The sequence below is a fragment of the Podarcis muralis genome, chromosome 13, assembly GCF_964188315.1.
Source record: "Podarcis muralis chromosome 13, rPodMur119.hap1.1, whole genome shotgun sequence".
NCBI lineage: Eukaryota > Metazoa > Chordata > Lepidosauria > Squamata > Lacertidae > Podarcis > Podarcis muralis.
In genome coordinates this window covers 27,422,005-27,445,350 of record NC_135667.1, presented here as the reverse complement: position 1 = coordinate 27,445,350, position 23,346 = coordinate 27,422,005, and the positions used below count along the sequence as shown (strand labels likewise).

The 23,346-nt window shown below is 45.2% G+C and overlaps 1 protein-coding gene across 5 annotated transcripts in view; it reads left to right on the top strand.

Annotated features, from left to right (window-relative positions):
• SLC4A1 (solute carrier family 4 member 1 (Diego blood group)) overlaps window positions 1-23,346 on the top strand; it is a 46,906-nt gene that overhangs the window by 5,674 nt on the left and 17,886 nt on the right. Inside the window, exons 2-12 of one of the 5 annotated variants that reach the window (XM_028701763.2) lie at window positions 458-565; window positions 776-869; window positions 4,369-4,542; window positions 13,600-13,676; window positions 15,006-15,183; window positions 15,769-15,904; window positions 16,597-16,735; window positions 18,025-18,103; window positions 19,432-19,619; window positions 20,362-20,563; window positions 22,204-22,428. In XM_028701763.2, coding sequence (XP_028557596.2) covers window positions 548-565; window positions 776-869; window positions 4,369-4,542; window positions 13,600-13,676; window positions 15,006-15,183; window positions 15,769-15,904; window positions 16,597-16,735; window positions 18,025-18,103; window positions 19,432-19,619; window positions 20,362-20,563; window positions 22,204-22,428 — 1,510 coding nt within the window. In that variant the 5' untranslated portion in view covers window positions 458-547. Of the gene's footprint in view, window positions 1-457; window positions 566-775; window positions 870-4,368; window positions 4,543-8,891; window positions 8,958-13,599; window positions 13,677-15,005; window positions 15,184-15,768; window positions 15,905-16,596; window positions 16,736-18,024; window positions 18,104-19,431; window positions 19,620-20,361; window positions 20,564-22,203; window positions 22,429-23,346 lie in introns of those variants that run through there. The other 4 variants (XM_077917244.1, XM_077917245.1, XM_077917246.1 and 1 more) reach the window with 4 other exon arrangements.

Here is a 23,346-nt window from a genome sequence, read left to right as displayed (position 1 = left end):
GCGCTTTGCCTTTCTGCATTAGGCAAGTTATGGGGCTATTACATTTTATTATCTCCAAATCAGGTCTAGGTAAACACCAGGAGCCAACAGTGGGATGCAATGGGCTGAGACCTATATTTTCTGGAAGCTCCATAAAAAGTGAGAAAACAAAGGATGGTAATTCCAAAGGAAATGGCTATAACTGAAGCAACCAGAGAGAGGATTCAGATGGTTTGCTGTGGGTTATATTCAGCTGGTTATATTCACTGTAGGGCAGAGGGGCTGTATGGACTTGTAGCGATTGCCATGGGAGTCTCTAGGTACCATATAGACAAAGGTGGCTTCTGTTTTCTTCCAAGAAAAAAGCAGCGCTGTCAATCTGCTCTTAAGTTATCTCTTCTAGGACAAAGAGCCACATCTATCAGTTCATGATCCTAAACTTCCTAACTTGTTCATCTTCTTTTCGGATTTCCAACAGATCCAGCCAACCAGGGGATGTTACCTCCAGGCTGAGCGTTAGGAAGAGAACAAGAAGTACACGGAAAGAGTGAACGGAAGCCCAAAGGGAATGACAGATCAGAGGCAGGTGGGGAAAAACAAAAACAAAGACTGCACTTCTATAAGAATGTTGTGAGTGAAGCTTAAAAATGAGGACTAGCGCCTTGAACTTTGGGGGGGGAACGTTAGGTTACCCCTGTTAGGCTAACACAGAGGTTTGTGATCTGGAACATTTGATAGCTGCTTTATAGAGTATTTAAATGATTATTCCTTTTTCTTCCCCCTCCTCCCGCGCCAGGACTATGAAGCTGACATTCAGAGGGAAATTGATATTGAAGGATACGACGACCCTGCAGTGAAACACTCCAACATGTCGCTTGCAACCAAAAGCGGTGAGTAATCCAAATCCCTTGAAGAAGAAGAGAAACAAGATTTTCACTGGCCAAGCAATGAAGTGAGAAATCACACTGCAGGAGCCTTGCAAACAGCAACCTAGAATTTAGTGTTTCAGGATGTACCTGAGTAAGCCTGACTTAGATGGAATCTGGAAATAGGAGCACAAACATCTTTGACAGGCATTCCAGCTTGGAAGGAACACATGGGCTGAATTACAGTGTCCTCACATCTAAATTAATTCAAGGAAATTCAGATTGCATTAGGGTTTTCAAACTATGTTTGGAGTTTTGTTGTAAGCTTATTGAAGCTCCTCAATAAGGAGATCATTAGCGAAAGACAAGACAAATTTCCCAGCTTGCTTCCAGCACCTCTCTTTCCCTACAGTTTGTTACCTAGGGAGTGTCTTGGGTAAATTCTAGCTAGGAATTGTGGAAAGAAGTTTGCTTCGGTTCATCTTTTCATGTGAACCTACCTAATGCATTGTTCCTGAAACAATGTGCAAATAGAAAAAAACCCATCATCATTTGAAATTCACACTTTTCTGAATTTTGCGATGCAGTTCTCCATTGTGCAAAAAGGCACATATTGGGAGGGGGGAAGTGTGCATCAAATTACATATATTAATGAAAATAAGGTACACAAATGGATTAGGTTTAAGAAAATTGCTTGCAAAAATGTGCACATTACGCCAAAGTGCATAGAAAAATGTGTGTATTAGGAGAAATGTGTGTGAAGCTGCTGGTAAATATTCATGAGGAATTGCAAACTGATGCAGAAATGTGGCAAATTGAATTTAATGTTGGAAAAAGGAGAAAGCTAGAGAAAGAGAAATGATCAAATTCAGCCCTCCCTAACTGAGCATGGCTAATTCACCCAGGACAATGGCAGAGCCAGAGTACAGTTGCCTGGCCAGTTCCTTGCTCCTTAAACATCAATGGAGTGTGGAATGTGCACTGGATTTCAGTGTCCTCTGCAGCGACACACAAGGTCTCCACGGCAGATGCTCAGGGAGGTTTCTCAGCAGGTAAATCATTATGGGAAGGATTCCCTGGAAAACTGCAGCAGGGACAATGAGTTAAGTCCCCCTATGTCCATGCCAGGGTCCCAGTCCAGAGCAGCTCCCCTCCCTCCCCCAAGACACAGACCCCAGCTATGAGAGGAGCAATTCTTAAAGGCAGAATCATGTGAGCAATCTAATGTGTAATATTAGATTGAAAGAAAGATGGATGTCGAGGGGAGATTGTGTTTCATTGAGAAGGGGCAGGGGGGGGTGAGATAGGACGAAGGAGGCATGCTACATCAGGTGAACCAACTGCTAATTACTGTTTGACCTCTGAACTTGCTGTAAGAAGAATGACCCAAGGTGGAAGCAGTGGATAAGCATAGGATCTCTTGGCTCGTCTCGCCTGTGTTTCTTGTTACTAAGTGCCTAAATGGTCCTGTACCCAAACTCTGAAAGATCTGCTGCAGCGCATCTCTATCTCCAAGAAATGAGCAAAGTGCTGTTCAGTCCCTGCCATTTCCCTCCCCTCTAATTTTCACTTGCTCTAACCAGTGCAGATTCACCCCAAATGCGCCTTCTTGACTCCTTCTCGGCAGCTTCCTTCCCAGTGCAAACAGAACCTTGGGTCAGATGAGCAGAGGTGGCCCTAGAATTGGGCAGAGGGAGGCAGCTGTCTCTGGTGGCAGACACAAGGGGGCGGGGAGGTGAGGAAGGTCTGTAGCAGTGAATGTACATTGCATGCAGAAGGTTCCAGGTTCGATTCCTGACACCTCCAGATAGGGTTGGGAGTCTCCAGTTCTTGAAACCTTGGAGAGCCACTTCCAATCAATGTGGGTGGACCAATGGTTTGATGTTGGCAGTCAGCTAGATGGACCAATGATCTGACTTGGTATATATAGAGGGCCTTTCTGTGCGCTATTCCCAATTCCACAGGTTGTCTTCCTTGTTGGATTTATGCTTCATGGGGATAGGAGCATTCCTGAACTTGATACGTCTTAGCATTGCATTCAATGGTGGCATTTGGGTTGTGGCAGCGGCAATGGCATTTGTTGGAAACCCGTACCCTTGTCATAAAGTGATTCTGATCAACCATACATGAAAATACAAAAAACCCAGAACATTTTGCATGCCATGTTAGGCTTGCTATTTGTGTTTGGGTTCTTACACACTTTCTTAATTCCTAGTTCTTATTCACATCCCTCTTTCCTTGCAGTGGGAGAGGGCAGAATGGGGACCATGCAGGAGAGAGAAACTCTTCTATCACAGAGTTTATACCAAGGTTTCAAAGCATGGTCAGGGCCTTGTTTTCATTCAGATCCTTCTGCTCCCATCCACACGATAAACTTAAAGCATTCTTATAGCTTTGGACAGTCATGCCCCCCCCCCCCCGGGAACTAACAAAAAATACAGCCCATAACAAAATACAGTTCTCAGGCTTTTAATATTAATGACCAGTATCAAAAGCTTCTCTCTCTTAAAGTTGTTGTGAAAGAAAGTTCAATAAATGATGGGAAGCACTATGCAAAACAAGAGTCACAAAAAACGCAATGCTAATCTTTTAGTAGTAAGTGGCAGTGCTGTCTGGGTTGAACAGATAGTTGTTGTGCCTGTGAGCTGGACCATGTCTCTTGCTTACAATTTTCTGGTTGCTGTTTGTGTGTTCCAAGCAATGGCCTTGAGTTCTGGCATCCTCTGCTTTCCCATTCCTCAACCTGTTGTCTTGGGACAGGAATGGTGTGCGATACAAAGAATGAAGGATAGCACTTTTCTCCTTCTCCCAGAGTCACATCCTCATCATATGTTTCAAGCACATTGTCAGCCTGGATAGCTCAGCTGGTTAGAGCATGCTGCGGATAACACCAAGGTTGCAGGTTCGTTCCCTGTATGGGACAGCTGCCTATTCCTGCATTGGAGGGAGTTGGACTAGATTATCTACAACTGTATGATTCTATGAAGCAACTGGCTTCCCCCAAAGAATAAGGGGCCTGTAGTTTAACCCTCACGGGGCTACAATTCCCAGCACCCTTGACCAACTGCAGTTCCCAGGACTCCTTAAGGGTGCTAAATGTATGGTAAGGGTGCTAAATGTATGGCCTGTGTTCTCTAGGGGACTGAGCTGAGCAGTTTGTGTACTGGCTCCTTTCAGACATTTCTGAATTTAGAGTAAGAGTTCATTGCTGCCTTGCACAGCTCTTCACCCCTTCCTCAAGAAGGCAGGCAGGTCAGCTCCAAAGGCAGGCACTCTTCAACCTAGGCATGATGCTAAAAGAAGTCTTGTAGGGAAGCAACCAGATTATGAATCACCTTCAACGTGACTTAATGACACTTTGCCCATACCCTGCTGGGTCTGCATCCCCTTAGTTCACGCCAAAGCATTTCAGAGTGTTACCTGGCTGTGACAGTGGAGGAACTTTTGCAAAACAAACCCTAGTCAAGGAACCAGGGGCCCATGTTGTCCTCCCACCTCCACCCCCCCATTTCTGTACTTTCAGATCACCAAGTCAGCGCTTGCCAGCGTCTCTTTATGGTGTGTGTCTCTTTCTGTCGTTCCTTCTGGCCTGGTCACCGCCGGAGAGCGTATCACCTGAGTAGGAGAAGGAGGATGGAAAGGGTATCCCCCTCAGGGAAGGCAGGACACTTTCAGAGCTGTGAGGACAATGGACCAAGTGAGTGCCATGCAGTGAGTGGCATTTTCAGTGCAGTGATGCTGATGCTGTGTAGTGGCTAAAAGATTGAGCTGCAAAACCAGGTTTTCCCTTTTAAAAAAACAAAAAAACATTCTGCCTCTGCCATGAACTAACTCATACTAAGTGACCTTAGGCAAGCTAACATTGTGTAACACCCGTACCATATATCGAAAGCACGTGGCTTCCCCCAAAGAACCCTGGGAACTGCAGATCACCTCTCACAGAACTGTTACAAGGAAAGTTATGAAGAGAGTTATTAGTTAAGATAATTAAAAGTAATAATGAAATTAAGAAATGCAAATTAAGTGAAAAAGACTGGAAAATTTTCATATGTATAAGATATGAAATTATGTTAAATGACTGTTGAAAATGATATGTTAAAAACTAATAAAAATTAAAAAATTAAAAATAAAGCACGTGGCTTCTCCCAAAGAACCCTGGGAACTGTAGATCACCCCTCACAGAACTACAAATCCCAGTACCCTTAGCAAACTACAGTTCCCAGGATTCTTTGGGGGAAGATGTATGACCTTGGTCTCAGTTTCCTATCTGCACTATGGGGGTAATAATACTAATTTACTTCACAGTAACACTTCTGAATACCAGTTGCTGGGAACCACAGGAGGGGAGAGGGCTCTTGTGCTCACCGGTTTCCCACAGGCATCTGGTTGGTCACTGTGAGAACAGGATGCTGGACTAAATGGCTCTTTGGCCTGATCCAGCAGGTTCTTCTTATCTTCTTCATACATAGTGTGCAGTTGAATGCTGTAGCTTCAATCTAAGCAGTGAGCAATATGGATAGAACATACATCATAAAATCAATTAAAATTAAGCATGAGGATTGTATGGGAAGTGCTTTGAAGACTCTAAAGGTTTGGTATAACAGTCCAAAACAGTTAAGGTGGCATCTTCAGAAATGAATTGTGAGGGGGAAGAGTGCAAAATTTCTGGGTAATTAGCAGAGAAATCATCTCAGCCTCACAGATAATTGTAAAGAATGCTTTAAAAAAAAAAAAACAGTCAAAAATCCACACCAAAGTTTTAAAAGAATTCTGCAGTCTGAGTGCACCATGCAAATAATTTATGGAAATGAGTGCAGACCTTTGCACGTTACAGAAGTACTTATAAGTTCCCTTCTGGCTTCTGTTATTTCTGCAGGCATTGCCAATATGATTTGAAACCTATCTTTGCAGCTGTGACAGCTAGAAACTTGCACACACACACACACACACAGAGAGAGAGAGAGAGAGAGAGAGAGAGAAATTAAACATCACATGCAGAGATGTGAAAGAAAGCCGTGATGAGTGCTTTTTGTTTTTTTACAAAAACAGTGGCATTGGGAGAATGAAGGAACATTAGCGAAAGATATTTAACATTTTCACCACTAGCCACTTTTCCAATCCAAATGGTGACACCCCACCTCCTGACTTCCTTTCCCCACAGTTACAGAAGTATGTATGTATATGGGGGAAATAACTGAAAAACATCAGGAATCCCACAAGGGGAAGAGCAGGGCAATATGGTGTAGGTTTGCCCACTGGATAAAGATCTACAGACCTATGCAGCTAACCACTCCTCCCTGTTCTCTTGCATCTCTGCTCAGAATCATGCCCTCTCAAGGTCACTGGCAAAATGTTTAAGACTGAGGCTTTCTGAACCTTGGAGAGGTAAATAGGCCCAGCTGATTGGCACTGGGAACAGCTGAGGAGCAAGCCAATCACTGCAGTCCTTGGATGTATCCAGCACCAATCAGCTGAGGAAAGGTGAACAGTGGTGTTGCAGTAATCCCACGCCTTGCGTCCCCCACTGGCTATCTCATTGGTGCAAGGAATAGCTGAGGAGTGTACACACCAATTTTTGATCAAGTGTTGATCAGTGATCAGTGCCAAAGACCTGGGGAGGGGAACTGTGGGCCACATAGAAGTCAGCCAAGGGCCACATTATGGTGTGCAGGTTGCCCTTATATGATATAGGACCACTCCCCAGCCAATCAGAAGGCTGGGCTGGGAGCCAATCTGGGCTAAAGGTTACCTGAGATGCTTTATGACTGGGACTATGACCTCTGCTTCTCGTCCTGTGGAAGCTGGTCCATACCGGACAGCAGCCACCTTACATTTTGCTCTGTGAGTTTTTTCTCCTTATCAGGCAATCAGTAACCCACAAGGATGTTTGCTTTCAGCTTCTCCTTGAATGCTTCTGCTATTGATGATAAATAAAGATTTTGTTTGAAATGAAGACAGAAGCCATTGAGTGCGAGCTGTTTCTGTTTACAGTTGGTTAAAAGCAGCTCTTTGGGTTATTGGTGTGTATGCGTGTGTGAGAGAACGGATGAATGTGAGAGATATGAAGAACCATTTAACACTGTTTCAGTATAGGCAGTTGCCTGACTCCATCATTCTCAACATCATAATTTTTTTTAGCACCATCAGTGTGCAAATGGTGGTTTGCAGAGTGAACATGACCCAAAGTGCAGCCAGCTGCCACAACGAACTGAGAAATTCTTTTTGAACAATGGAAATAAGGATGGTGGAGGGATGGTGGATGTAATAGATATGTCCAAACGCAGTTACGCAAAGTGAAGTTTCAGTTCAGGATGAAGACTAAGGAGGAGAAATCAAAGATCTAAGGAGTTTTGAGGCAGGATTTGAAGTGGGAGGGAGGTAGTGGTTTGGAAAGGAGCTCCAGACCAGACACAGGGGGCAGCAAAAGATGGTGGTTGGATGTGTTTAAGGCAGTAGGTGGTACACATCCACTAATGCAAGGATTTCAGCTTGCTCAATGCAAGTTCCCCTACTTCTCCTCCAAAGGCACTCAGTGACTGGTAAATGCCAGGCACTGGTTTCTAACTTTTGTAAGATTAAAAATTATTGAATTTTAATTACTTTTATGTTGTCTATAATTTGATTCTAGCTGCTGCTATGCAATTATTTACACACACACACACACACACACACAGAGAGAGAGAGAGGGGGGGGCAGCCTTAGGTTCCCTTGCCACAACATTTCTTGCTACACACTTGAGTGAAGCCTGCCCCCCTAGAGGTCCTGCTCAGTTCCCTCTCCACAACTGAGCTTTCCGAGAAGTTGCCAGACATGATCCAGGCACTTTCAAGCCATACTTTGTCATTTTAAGGACCATAGACTTGCAGATGGAAGGCAAGAAAGCAAGCAAGCTGAGGTTCTTGGGGATCTCAATTCTGCACCCCGTATGCAAATTTCTGTGCTCGTGCAGTGCAATCTCCAAAGTTTGGAACAGACGCAGTTTCGGCACAGTAACAATTAAAGAAGATGGGAACCCTATAAGGGACGGGGGATAAATTCAGTTCACACTGAAAAGCTAACATACCTAACAGGCATTTACCAAAGCAATGTGCGAACAGAAACCCAGCCACCCTTGAAAACTTGCCTTTCTCTGAATGTTGCAACACAGTTCTCCAGCACAGCAATGTGTACATGTAGATGAATATATCAGTGAAAACAACATGCAAAAATGATTTATACTAGCGAAGTAAGTGCAAAAATGTGTATATTAGGAGAAATGCACACTAAAACACTGGTGAATTTTCATGAATACTTTTTTTTAAAAAAAATCACAAAGTGATGTGGGAATGTGAAGAACTGAATTTAAGATGGGGGGAAATAGATTCACCCATCCCTAGATGTTGTGCTGAATTCTACTGAACCCACTTTCCCATTTGCCTGCTTTTATTCTTTCTATTTTATCCTGCATCTTACTACAGTGGTACCTCAGGTTAAGTACTTACTTCGTTCTGGAGGTCCGTACTTAACCTGAAACTGTTCTTAATCTGAAGACCACTTTAGCTAATGGGGCCTCCTGCTGCCGCCGTGCTGCTGGAGCACGATTTCTGTTCTCATCCTGAAGCAAAGTTCTTAACCCGAGGTACTGTTTCTGGGTTAGCGGAGTCTGTAACCTGAAGCGTATGTAACCTGAAGCGTATGTAACCCGAGGTACCACTGTATTACTTGCTTTACCTTATTGCTCAGTGCTGTCTGCTGCAGCTCTGCTCCTCTTATATACCAAGACCTTACCCAGCAGGGAACTTCGCCTGGTGATTAATAAAGTGTCCTGGCTTAACAGTGAACTTGAAGGGCTTGTCATGGCTTGGTAATGAAGCACTTCTTACAACTCAACCTCTTGAAAGCCTCCAGGCTGGTCCCCTCACCTAGATAGGAGCCCAAGGCCCCCTTTATTTACTGTCAGCAAAGTTAGAGTGGCTTTCAATTTACTATGAACACAAGAACCACTTGTGACAGGAATTTGAGGGTGGGGCCCAGGTGTCCTGCTCTGTTGCCAAAAGGGGGGTTTATAGAGCCAAAACTCCAGGAGCTCTTTTCTTTTGGATGCCGGACGGTGGACTGTGCCTGCTTTTTAGGGTATGTGGGATAAAGCTGGCGGGGGCAGTGTGCGATTATGCATGGCGGTAGGATCAGTACCATGGCCAGAGATTACCTTTTAAATGCATTTTTGTGTGGAAGAAGTTGAACATGTGTGCAAGAAACTTTGGATGTGGGTTGTGAGGGCTTTCTTCTGAAAAGAATCAGAATTGTTTGAAGTGACTAGCACTGGGAACTACTAGCACCATCACTCTTGGTCTTGAATGTGGAGGCGGTTGTTCCTATGTTGGAAGTGCCAACCTTTCATCTGGAAGCTGTTTCCCCTGATCCATAGAGACTTTCCACAGGGAGACATGCTGAAATAAATGCACTCTGCACCAACTCAGGGACAATGTAATCTATTCTTATACCCCATGTTTAATCTATTCTTATATCCTACGTTTAGTGGGCTGTGGCGTAGAAAGGAGAGCTGGAGCAAAACCTTGCCATCAGCTAAGGGTTGCACATACAGAGTTATCAGCCTCCCCTGTTTGAATCTTCATTGTGGTGGGCAAAACAGGGGAAATTTGTCGTAGAGATACCATCACAATTTGCGATTCGCAAAGAGGGCAACATTCTTTCTTGAACAGCGAGGAATATATTTGGTACTGACAATTTGTAGTGTAATCCTGAAGAGTGTGGGGTTTTTTGTAGGGAATTCACAGCCTATTTGTACAACAATGAAAAACCAGTTCCAGACTCTTTGTCAGTTAGGGTTCTGGGAGGGGAGGCTGCACTTAAATTCCAATATACTTTCCCTTCGGAGAAGTTGATTTTGCTTAAACCTCAGAGCCTGAATGGTAACTGTATTAGGCATCAGGATGGTATTTGAGAGATCAGAGTGGCTGGTGGTGACGCTCACCGTGGTTTTCTTGTTTGTTATTTCCCCTTGCAAGTGGCTTGGCTTGCTTGTTTGAGGCCCCTGTTGTTGCCTCACGAGAACCATCCACTGATGCAAACTCCTCTGTGATTGTGGCACACACCATAGTCTGGATCTATGGGGAAGCTTGGAACTGGCTGGTCCCAACTTTGTGTGGAACTAAATGTGACAGTGGCAGGTCTCTGTCTTGAAACACAAGTCACTACCAAAGAGTGATGCGGAAGCCATTGAAAATGAAGAAATTGTGCATGGAGGTGTTGAACTCTTCATGGCTTTGCCATTTCTCTGTTTTGCTCTCTCTCTCTCACACACACACACACACACAGAGAGAGAGAGAGAGAGAGAACACACTTTTTTGCTTGAAATCATCCCCACATTTGAAAATATAGCTCTGTGACATCTGATTATGCACTTGGTGCAACGAACAGGGGTAGACTTTGGAATGCAATACAGACGTACCTCGGAAGTCCGCCACTACGTCTGTGGCTTCCGATTGGCTGCAGGAGCTTCCTGCAGCCAATCGGAAGCTGTGCCGTGGTTGCTGAACGTTTTGGAAGTCAAACAGTTTTCTGGAACGGATTCCGTTCAACTTCTGAGGTACGATTGTAATTGCTTTGTTGCTTCAGACCATGGGTAGGCAGACTAAGGCCCAGGGGCCAGATCTGGCCCAATTACCTTCTAAATCCGGCCTGCGGACGGTCTGGGAATCAGTGTGTTTTTACATGAGTAGAATGTGTCCTTTTATTTCAAATGCATCTCTGGGTTATTTGTGGGGCATAGGAATTCGTTCATATTTTTTTTCAAAATATTATCCGACCCCCCACAAGATCTGAGGGACAGTGGACCGGCCCCCTGCTGAAAAAGTTTGCTGACCCCTGCTTCAGACCAAGGATCCACTGAACCCAGCAGTCTATTCTAACAGGCCTGGAGCCGACTTCCCCAACCCGGTGCCCTCCAAATGTTTTAGACTACAACTCCCTTCATCTCTTGCCATTAGCTCTGCCAGTGAGGGCTGATGGGAGCTGGAAGTCCAAACACCTGGAGGGCACCAGGTGGAGGAAGGCTGCTTTGGAATCTCACTAACAAGATATGGCCTTTCCTGTCATTTTCTTCCAATGTCTAGTAGCTGATAGCTGACGCAACATATTATTTTTGGCTCATGCAACATACTAATCTATGTTTTAATAATCGGAATGCCAATTCATTAAGCAAATGGCAAAATCCATGGAGTTAATATGCCAATTTTCAAAATATTAATTATATATATGCTATTTCTTTATGCTAAATGGGATGACCATGGCAGGAAATGCTGGCTGCTCCTATTTATCATAAGGGATCAATTTAAGATAAGGTCTTCACTGCCTTTTGGTGGTGAAAGTCATTTCGCATGCCATCCAGAATTCTGCTACTTGCCCAAGTTGTGAATAAATAAAGAGGTGATGTCGTTTAATGGCTAAGAGAGTAAGCTATGAATCAGGATCTCCACAGCTCAAAAGCAATCTACGCATGCCAAATATTTTATTATTATTAAATTGCTGACACTCTTCCATGCTTTTATGCACATCAAATCACCAAAGTTTGATTTGGAGCCTTTTTTTGAGTTCTGCATAATTTAGATGTACATTGTGTTCTTGGTGTAGTATCATTTTAAAGTGCTAAATGTTAAAATATGCAAGTCAGAGCTGCCATGGGGTTGGGGGCACCCTTTTCCTTGCCTCCCACACTCTGCATGAAAGCCCCAAACAATGGATCCTTTTGCCCACTCAAGGTATGGCAGAGATTGTCAGAAACAAGGGCTGCTGTTTGGTCTCCAATCCTGAAATGCAGGGTTGCCTGGATAGCGCCTGGAAGATCAGGAGGCGGAACCTTATGAGATAGAAGCAGGTCCTAGTGGTGCCTCTTTGGGGCCAGACAGGAGAGCCTGTCTGTGCCTGATATCTCACAGCCTGGTGGACATAGGGCTAAAACAGAAACACTGCAGCTTTTACGCAATTACCTGCTGCCTTTATTTTGGCTTCTCACTCTGCGGTTTTACATTTTTTTTGAGACCCGGAAAATGATGCTAAAATCCTGAAGTTTCAGGTCAAACCCAGCATCCTGCAACCCCCTTTAGAACCTTTCTCAAAGATCAGTTGCAGCAGCCAATATATAGAGAGCGCCAACTTCCAGAAATTGACAGCAGGAGGACAATACCTCTCTTATCTTTTACGCTCAGTTGAAATGAAGGTCCTGACTTCTGATAGTGGGAGGAAGAAAAGAAAACAGTGGGATTTTAAAAGCCTATTCTGTTGGCTTTACAACAGCTGGACAAATCTTTGAATTAGGGGAAGTGGAAATAGAAAGAAGGAGCTGTGAAAAATTGCAAGAGAACTCCGAGAAACTGGGTTTGCACTAATTGTCTTGTTTTTCTGGTACCTGTCAGGGGCACAAAAACTGTTCCCTACTTTGTCCCTGTCTTTGCCTTTTTGAAGAGATTGAACATTTGGAAGCTGCCATTTACCTCAGTACTGTCTGTTTTATGGAAACCTGGAACTGTAGAGTTGGAAGGGACCAAAAGGGTCATCTAGTCCCACCCCCAGCACTGCAGGAATCTTTTACCCAATGTGGAACTCGAACCCATGACCCTGATATTAAGTCACTACACTGCCTGTCAGCAGCTCTCCAGGTTTTCAGGCCTACCTGGAGATACTGAGGCTCAAACTTGGAACTTCCTGCCTGCAATCAGATGCTCTGCCACAGAGCTATATCTTTCCCACTGGGGATACATTTTACCTTTTGGTACTTGTGAACTAGAATGGCTATTCTTGATGTATCAGCCACTTCCACCTGGCCTCTAGAAACTCTTGTCTCTAGTGCGCACCATCGATTCACACATTTTATTCCATTCTGAAGGAGCGTCTCCACCCCCATTGTTCTACCTAGACACTGAGGTCCAGTGCCGAGGGCCTTCTGGTGGTTCCCTCACTGCGAGAAGCCAAGTTACAGGGAACCAGGCAGGGGGCCTTCTCAGTAGTGGCGCCCGCCCTGTGGAAAGCCCTCCCACCAGATGTCAAAGAGAACAACAACTACCAGACTTTTAGAAGACATCTGAAGGCAGCCCTGTTTAGGGAAGCTTTTAATGTTTGATGCATTACTGTATTTTAATATTTTGTTGGAAGCTGCCCAGAGTGGCCGGGGAAGCCCAGCTAGATGGGTGGGGTATAAATAATAAATTATTATTATTATTATTATTATTATTATTATTATTATTATTATTATTAGGCTTCCAGGGAGCTCTGGATGGTTAAGCTGAGGGAGAAGAATGACCACCTCAGAGTTACCCAGGGAACTACATGGCTGAGTGAAGATTTGAACCTAGGCGTCTCCAGTTGTAGTCTTAACAATCTAGCCAGTATGCCATCCTGATTCTAAGGACAAAGTTGATTCCAGTTGAGGGGATATACACCAAAAAACCCGCTTCTGTCACACACCTGAAGTTCACCTGGGCCACACAAGAAAGGGAACAAAGTGCAGTGAGACTTGATTAACTATTGAGACCCTGCGGGACAATAGATACATTGCTGTGGACCTGGACATTCTAGAAAATGAAGCTTACTGGATGTCCTTTCACAAGGCCATATCTGCCAGCTTAACTTTATTTCATGTGGTTGTTGGGGGCATATAGTTGGGAAATTTCATGCATGCTGCATGGAGCTTCTTGGAGGAATTTGGGGAAGGGGTGGGATTCAAAAGTAATAAATACACATATTTTTCTGTTGGCAGGTGGCTCCTCACCTGAGGAAGCAATAGGAAGTGGGGAGGCTGCCCCACCACCCTCCTGTCGCAGAAACACACATGAGGTAAGTTCCTTGGGACTGGAGAGCTTTGAATTTTACTTTGTCTCACTAACAAGGAAGCTTTTCTTTCTGGCAGTGCTCCTTGTGTCTTTAATGTGCTCATTGCAGGGAGAAATTCAACAGGTGAAACTATCGGCCTCCCACTAAGCTATCTCTGTACGTGTTCAGACCCAGAAACCTCCCCCCTAAAATAAATTCACACTTGACTCAAATTTTGGTTTGGTTTTTGGCAGAATTTAGGCCACAACTTTATTGATTACAGAAAGTGACTGGTTGCATAGGCTCTGGTTCAACTAGCTCCCTGCCATGCAGGTAGCGCTGACCCAGGGATCCAGCATAGGTCAGCCAAGGGTGAACACCTGGATAAGAGAAAAGCCGGGAACGGCCAACTCCTCCACGCAAACGTCCCCCTGGACTCAGGCACGGGCACAAACCCCTCTCAGGGGTTGACCAAACCATTGAGTCCCCGGATTCCTTTAACGGAATATCCTTCACATAGGGATGGTGAGAGCGTTCTCCCATCCCTGTCACCTGAACCAGAGCCTATCTGCAACCTTACAAGTTGTGACGACTTGCTACGCGGCAGGCGAAACCCAAATGGGAACAGCCAATCAGCCAAGTGGGGAAAATTCCTGCCATTGCCCCTGTCCCAACAACAGATGATACACGACGGCATAGCAAGGTCAAGCGCAGCAAGCCCTAAAAGTAGGGAGAGGTGGACGGGTGTTCCGAATGCACGCACCGAAAGAGAAAGCTCAGGGTCACATGCATGGGCATAAATAGGTCCCTTGAACCGTTTGGACTGCGTCCCATTGGCCAGATTGTACCCAGCTTGAAGGGACCTACCAATCGGGTGTTGTGGCTGACCAATTATACCCACCCGCAACACAGGGTGTCAGTTGTCCAGGTCTCACCACAATACGTGCCCTCTTTAAGGGAGGCCCCAATTTGTTGAATTTCTTTCTCTTTTGCTACTGCTAAAGAGACCTGGGCTGGATCTACACTGACCTTTTTAACGTTATTAGAACAATATTAGATATATCGTTCTAAAATGTCACAGGACATACTAGTAAGTTAAAAACGTTCCTTACCTTTTTTGTGTGTGTGTTGTCAAAACGCAGTTTCCCTACTGCCGGTTGCTCTGCAGCGCCCTCTGGTGTCACGTTTTAATAACGTATCATTCACGTTACAAGCGCAAAACATAATATGTCCATCTATGTTATAAAAACCATTCCTTATGAACCATGAGTGTACATCTGCCCTAAAGAGATCCGAAAGGGGAAGGGGAAAGGTGGCCGCCATAATCGCAGGGCCCTTTGCTATACTCCCCAGGCATTTGTAGAACTTCATGAACTGGTCATGGACAGGAACAACGAGCTTCGCTGGATGGAGGCTTCTCACTGGATCAATCTGGAAGAGGATTTTGAGGAGATGGGGCACTGGGGAAGACCACACCTCTCCTATTTGAATTTCCAGAGCCTTCTGGAGGTGCGCAGGGCTTTCAGCAAAGGTGAGGGAAATTGCCGTGAGGTTTGTGCCTGTTGTCACTCTGTGGCATTGAGGAAATGCAGCATTTATGTATGGATTGGTCCTCAGGTTGAGCACAGGCAATCATTTTTAGGAGCTGCTCTGCTTGCCTACAACACATAGGCAAACACACCCACTACTTCCAATTCCCTCTCGCCTAAATCCTGATTCTACGTTATTTGTCCTTGCAAAGGGGAAGATATAAAAATTCCAAATGACCATGTTGTTTTGCCCCTAGAAGAGATGTCCCTAGGATAATTTTGAAGACCCTGTCCAGGGCCCCACAAAACAAGGGTTGTCTCTTTCAGTAAAGTTTGATATTAATACATATATTTTTAAGGTAGCTTAGGGGGAAAAATAAGTTTCAACCCATTCAACAGCATGAGCATAACCTTGCTGAAAAATCTGGACTTTCCGAAATAAGAGTGACAACAATTTGTTGGGGGATCTGAATAGTCATCTGGAAAGATTCCCAAATCCTCTTCCTTTGTACCTTTGAAATTTTAGCAGGCATATCTTCTGAATTGTCAGGTTTCAGTCAGTGTGTTCCTTCTTTCTACTCTTCTAGGAACTGTTCTTCTAGACCTGCAAGAGAAGAGCCTAGCTGGGATTGCCCATCAGATGCTTGATGAAATGATCCATGAAGGGAAGATCAAGCCGGATGACCGAGAGTTAGTCTTAAGGACTCTCCTCCTTCAGCACAGGTACACTTCCAAAGCACAGCACAAAGTCAGGGGGTGATCCCGTTCCCTCCCTGCTGGCTCCAAATTCAGCCAGAGTGCAGGAGTGTGTCCATGTCATATGTGATTTTTGTGCCACTTAGAGAGTCTCTAGAGTGCAGTGTGTTGCGGATAACCCCAGACGCACTAGCAGAGGAAGAGGAGTGCGGGGAGAGCGTACCGCCCCCGGCAGTGTGATCACGGCAGGGTGCCATCGTGGCTGCCCCCCCCCCATGCTGGGCACCATGCCTCCACAGGCGGTGAGCCACGCCCCCGCTTGCTTTCTGCCCCCTGATGCCGGAACATGAAGCTCTGCCACTGCCCAGACGTCCTCCTGAGCTTGAAGCAGTGGCAGGGAAATATCCTCACAATCATTTATGAGGGTTTGGAAGCTCAACACTACAGAGACAATACCTTTCCCAGCTAGGACTGGGCCTCGTCTGCCCCATCTTGTGTGGGGTGTTGAGCCTACTGAATATTGGCTTCCCACTCCTCTGACAGTTTCACATGTATCAGCTGCCTGTGAATGAAACCAGTCATAAAGTATTTATTAATTTTAATTATTTACTGGATGCCTGCTTGTCCGAGGTCCTAGACATTAAACTTTTCTCCTTCCCTCCCTGCCCCTTCTTTCTTGGTTCCTTCCCCTCCCCTCATTTATTTCCCCCTTTGTCCAGTCACCCTGATGAGTCTGCTTCAGTGGGGACTCTTCTGCCTGGGCGGCTGGACAGAACTGATGGCCAGGACTCAGGACAGCCACTTCTGCAAGAACATCACCAGATTGAGATGAAGACCTTCCTTGCTGACTCAGAGCAGGTAAGGCAACTTTCAGTCAGTGGGTTTAGGAGATAGAGAAGACCAATCTTGTGAACACAACTCCAGGAACTCTGGGACTTGAACCAGAATGGAGTCACACTGGGTTAAGGCTGGCACCAATTTGTGATCAGTCCTTGGAGCCCTCTTCAGGTATAGAAGGGCACTTACAACCCACTGTTCATTTGTAAATCAAAAGCCTTTCATTTCATATGCCTGTTTGGCACCATAAGATACTGATGCTCTGTTCTCTGAAGAATGCATGCAGATTAATAAGAGCACCTTTACTCAGAAGTAAGCCCCACTGAGTTCAATGGGATTTTCTCCCAGCTAAGTATTCTTAGTTGCAGCCTGAATCTGCAAAAGTTGTCAATTTTTTCAAAAAAAATAAAATTTATTAAAATTTGGAAATAGGAATACAAAAATTGATATCAAATATCTTTTTTATCAAAGCCAAAAAGCTAATCTAAATAAAAAGACAGACTAGAAAGGGAAAGAGTGAAAGAGATAGAAAGACAGAGAAAGAAAAGAGGAAAAGAAAAAGAAAGAAAGAATATATATCTGTCAGCTATATATTAAAATTATTCAACACATCCACTTCAAGATAACACCCAACAAATCTACTTTTTATAAACCAACATAATCTTCCATCTTCAAACCCAAATGTCATGAGTGCATTTTCTTTTCCACACAAAAAGGCTATAAGAAGTTTCCAATTTTTAGTAATTGTTGGCAATGACTTTTCTCTTATTAACATGGCAACTTCGCCATATCAGCTAAATCCAGTAATTTTGACAACAGTTCCTTCATTGTAGGTAATTATGAGTCTTTCCATCTTTGTGCATATAAAGTCTCACTGCTGTAATCATATATTGAAAATGAAGTTCTATAGCCTTTTTCTAATTATATATTCGCAAGTTGCCATGTTTTCAGGGAAGGGTGAGTGCAAATATATATGCATTCTGAAAGCAGATTTCTGTTCCAATGGTCAATACTTGCATTTATTTTAAAGAAAAACCAGTACAATATTTAAAAACAGCAATAACCCAAGACCCCCACCAAACACAGCAGAACTTCATATATACATGTTAGATTTGGAGTTGACATTCATGTGCTGAGACCAGAGGAATAAACGACTGAAAATTCTAATTCATTCATAGAAATGAAAACATCATATTCTCAGAATCTCCCATTCTGAGGGCAGCAACAGAGCACATACTGTGAAATGAACTTGGGCCATGTCAACCTGCCTCATGACCTTGGAGGTTAACTGCTTGCTTCTCTTGTTGCAGGAAGGCTCCAGCGGTGGTATTAAGAAGCCACTGGCAGATAAGATCCCACCTGATGCAGAAGCGACACTGGTCCTGGTTGGTAAGTACTTTTAATATGTGCAATGGCACTGTTATGACTGGACGGTGGGACCCTCATAGCCCTGGGACCTTCAAATGGTGCCAGAGAGCTAGAAGCAGCAACACATATACAAGGAAGGGTAGAGCTTTGGCAGGGTGAGAGTGGCAGTGAGGTGAGCCAATCAGACACCACCTATGGGGTTGTGGAGGGGCCAATGAGAGTCTTAGAGCAATGAGGGGAGGCCAGGCGAGAGATTGTGGCGGCCATTTTGGGTGCCATGCTCTCGCTCTGTGCTCTCATTCCCCAAAAGTGCTTTGGGGAAGCTGCAATTTGCGCAACTACCAGCAATGCACATTTTGGGGCATCACCTGAGATTGCACCCCAAAAAAGCACTGGGAGGGGCAAGATCACGATGCGGGTCATGTAACTCACCCAGGAGCACATCTTGAAAGACGCATGTCCTGGTTTTTGACCTGAAAAAGTTGGGCAGTATGGATTGTAGTCTGCCCCGATACCATCATGAACACAAATAATAAAGAGTACCTAATAAACAGGATGTCTTGAGGGCTCCTTTCTCAGAGGTCCCCAGATATTGGAAGAGAAAAGAAGGAACATTGAATGGGACCCAGGGCCTCAGTAGTCTGTGTTAGAGCTACCCTATTTAACCACAAAGACTAGCAAAAACATTTCTCTGCTCTCAGCTCCACCTTCTTTCTTCCTTTCTTTTCTCTTCCTTTTTTTAAAATAAAAAAAAAATTAACCAAATTTAAAATCGCAAAAACATTTTTAACCAGATTCAAAATGTCTGTCCAGCATAGCCTTAGATGTTTTGGGGTTTGAGATGGAAAATCCCAAAAAGATGCTCCCCCCAGTTGTTACAAATATATTAATTTTTAAAACAACAACAACAACAACTGACAACTTTGCTGGAGTTTAAAATTTCCACAAATTTGCCCCTCCACCCTACATAATGGTAGAGCCAGTCTTGATTCAAGCCAACATGGGATATAATATAACTTCTTCCTTCTACAAGATGTAAGCTAATCTAGCAAGTTTGGGAGGGAGGAAGTATGTTCTGGTTCTTGCTTGCCTTGTGCGTTTTGTCAGGGGGAGCCATGTTTCTCCCTGGCAAAAACGCTGCTTCGCTTCTCTATCTGGCTTAGCCAAACTCATTTGCAAACTTTGCTGTCTCTCATTTTCTTCCCGTGTCCCTCTTCTCTTCCACTCCACCTCCCTCTGCCTCTGCCTGGATCCCTTCCTTTCCTGCACATGGTTTGTGTTTCTTTTTCTTTCTGTTTCTGTGCTAAGCCCCCTAAATGATGCCCCATACCCATCCATCCTCCCTTCAGGCCGTGCCAGCATCGTGGACCATCCCACTCTAGCCTTTGTGCGCTTGAAGGATGCTGTAGAACTGGACCACGTTCTGGAGGTTCCTGTGCCTGTCCGGTTCCTTTTTGTGGTTCTGGGCCCAGATTCCCCTCACGCCAACTACTACCATGAGATTGGGAGAGCCATCTCAACAATGATGTCCGAAAGGGTAAGTTGGAACCCTCCATAGCTTCAACTTGCCCAAGAAAGTACAGTGGTACCTCGGGTTACAGACGCTTCAGGTTACAGACTCCGCTAACCCAGAAATAGTACCTCGGGTTAAGAACTTTACCTCAGGATGAGAACAGAAATCGCGCGGTGGCAGCAGCGGGAGGCCCCATTAGCTAAAGTGGTACCTCAGGTTAAGAACAGTTTCAGGTTAAGAACGGAGCTCCAGAACAAATGAAGTTCTTAACCTGAGGCACCACTGTAGCTGGAATTTCCTTTCATGGAAGGAAGGATTGTCTAGGTTAGGCATGGGGAACTTGTTGCTATTCTGGTGTTGTTTTCCATCACCTCTGACCATTTTGCCATGCTAGCTGAGGCTGGGAGTCCAGCAACACCATTCTGCAGAGCCACAGGCTTTTCCCATCCCTGTTTTAAGATCTAGGATTTCCCTGCATCTGCTCATTCACCGGAGTATGGTAGACAGAAGCACTCTGGAAAGGGTGGACCTCATACTCGTGTTGCAAGCTTAACTTAACTCTTCTGGAAAAACAGGAGCTAAAAGTGTTAAAAGTAGCATGTTAAATTAAACAATGTGGACCTGGCCATGTGCCACAAGCCATGTCATCATTCAGGACACAGGAAGATCCTGCGGAAATTCACCCCAGGAGCTGCCCCTTTTAAACCCTCCCAAGCACAACATTTGCCTCCCTGAGTCTCCATGTTTTTCCTTCTTCCCTGACTAGGTGTTCCGCCTTGACTCCTACATGGCAGGAAGTAGGCAAGACTTGCTGAAGAGCCTGGATGCATACCTGGACTGTTGCATCGTCGTCCCGCCCTCCCATTTCCAAAGTGAAACGCTCCTTAAGTCGTTGTTTCCAGTGCAGAAGGAGCTCCTGCGAAAAAGGTACCGGCCGGAGGAGAGGACGGAGCTCACCAAACAGCTTGGTATGTATGAATCACTGTGGGGTGATCTGCAGGGAACTTTGCCTGATCGCTACCAAGCATACCTAGGGAACCTAGGAAGCTGCCTTAGGCTGAATCAGATGATTCTCTCATCTGGCTCAATATTGCTTCCACTAAGGGCCCATCCATACTTACGTTTTGCCCCGCACTTTCTAAGCACAGGTTTGTGCTTTCCTGGTCCATGTCCACTGCTTTCCCCAGGAAAACCTGCTCTTTGACGCGGAATTGGAACAAACAGCAACTCAGGTTTTCAGTGGAAATATTGTCTGCGGTAAAGAGAGGGTTTTCATAGGGAAAGCACCAGGGCAAAACAAAGCACTTGGACACGGAGATTCAAAGTGCAGACCTGCAAATAATAATAATAATAATAATAATAATAATAATAATAATTGTACCCTGCCCATCTGACTAGGTTACCCCAGTCACTCTCGGCAGCTTCCAACATATATAAAAACATAATAAAGCACCAAACATTAAAAGCCTAGAAATGCGACACAAAAGGGGGTCTGGATGAGCCCTAAGTGGAAGTGGCCCTCCAGGATTTCAGACAGGTCTCCTAGCCTTACCTGGAGATGCCGAACATTGAGCCTAGACCCTTCTGCATGCTAAGCAGATGCGCTCTCCCTGAGCTATGGTACTTCTCAGGTGTTGTATATTTGTATATCACGTAGAGAGTTTTAAATATTAAGTAGATTAGCGCTGATGAAAAACACTATGAACATGCTCAGTGACACATGCCTCTGCCAATGTTAGTCTCACTCACAGTAGACCCGTTAATGTAAAGTTACTAAATTAAGTTCGCTAATTCACGGGGCCTACTCTGAGCAGGAATTAGTTGGCTACAACTCTATATTCTTACCTCCCAAGTTTGATAGGTGAGCAGGGCCACCCAGCTTTCAATCACCTGATGTTACAGTGACATCAGGCGACCTGTTATCACCCAAAACAGTTTGGTGCGTTTGCTCCCACATGGCTTAATTTCATTTGCAGCATTTTTAAACATACATATTTTTATACATGTATTTTTATTGATTTTAAGAAGTGTCTAATAAACTCATTTTGTATGCAGGTTTGACTAATGTACACATTAAAACAACTTCTAATAGAGTGCATTTTTAACACTATTTTTACTAATATATTCATTTTTATGCATACTTTCCTTTGATGAATGCATTTTTGTAAACATTGCTTGGTTGTAGAACTGCATTGCAAAATTCAGGTAAGTGAGAATTTCAGAGGATGGTTATGCTTTGGTTCTCACATTGCTTTGGAACCTGAATTTGATGGATTCAGCTTTAAACAAGAACCAAATAGAATTCTTCATCCCTGCAGCTGCCCCACACCTAATGTCATAGATAATGTCAGGTGTAGGGCAGGGGTGTGTAGCTTTGCCAAACCTCCTCGCAGGCCAAATGTGGAGACCTGTTGTGGGGTTCCTCACCGCTGCCTTAAGCGCTTCCCACAAGATTTGGGATGAAACTCATGAGCTCCACATAACGCAAAACCTATGTTCGCAAAAAATGAGGCTTACAACCCTATTGAGGCCCCCAGTAAAACATCAGTCCTCTTTTCACTTCATTCATTCAGCCTTGTCATTCCCTGTGTTCTTCTGTCTCATACAGAGCAAGAATTGCAGGGCCAAGCCTTCAAGACCCCAGAAAAGGATGATGATGACCCCTTGAGCAGGACTGGCAAGCCTTTCGGAGGGCTGGTGAGGGACATAAAACGCCGGTACCCCAAATACCTCAGTGACATCACGGACGCTCTCAATGCTCAGTCTCTGGCTGCCGTCATCTTTATCTACTTTGCTGCCCTTTCTCCTGCCATTACCTTTGGAGGCCTTCTGGGTAAGGGAACTGGGGCTGCTTGCTGCACCCTGGCAAGTAATCACAAACTGGTTATCAGTGGGGAAGTATTGCTATGAAAACGAGGAAAATATTGCATCAAACTGGAGTTCCCAGCAGCTCAGCACCACTTCCCCTCTTGAGTTTCTGCTGGACAAAACAGGACGGGAAGTAGAATGACATAAAGTTTCCCAGCAGGTTGGGCTATGCTGGTTTGTTTATTTTCTCCACATCCTTCTCAAATGTAGGTGGAGCATGGCAGGGGCAAACAAAGGCTAACCGACACCCAGGGTGGGGCAAACCACCGGCTGCGCATGCATTGTGCCACTACGTACAACGCATGTGTGGTGTCGCTACGTAGGGTGCATGTGCTGCATTGCTACGCACAGCACATGTGTGCGGCACCGGGCATGTGTTGTATGCAGTGGTTTGCCGCCGGCGCCGCCTAAGCGCCATACGGACAGTAGTGGGATTCTCTGCTCGCGGCTGCAGCCGCGGCAGAGGGATCCTCTGGCTGTAGTGGCGAGGGAGGGATCCCACCGCCATCTGTACAGCGCTCGGGCGGTACCGACAGCAAACTGCTATGTACAGCACATGTGCGGCGTCGCTACGTACAGCGCAACACCACGCATGCGTTGTACGTAGCGGTTTGCTGCTGATGCCGCTCGAAAGCCATACAGACAGTGGCGGGATCCTCTGTTCGCAGCTGCAGCCATGAACGGAGGATCCTCCACATGTGGCTGCGGTGGTGCGATGGCTGTTCACACTGCTGCGCCCAGGGGTGGCGGGGTGAGCGGGGTGCCTTCTTGTCACCCCTCCAGACATGGCACTGGGGGGCACCGTCTGCCCCCACCCCCCTTGCAACGCCACTGGAGCTTGGCCACATGAACAACAGCTAGAAAATTATGCCAGAAAAACCCT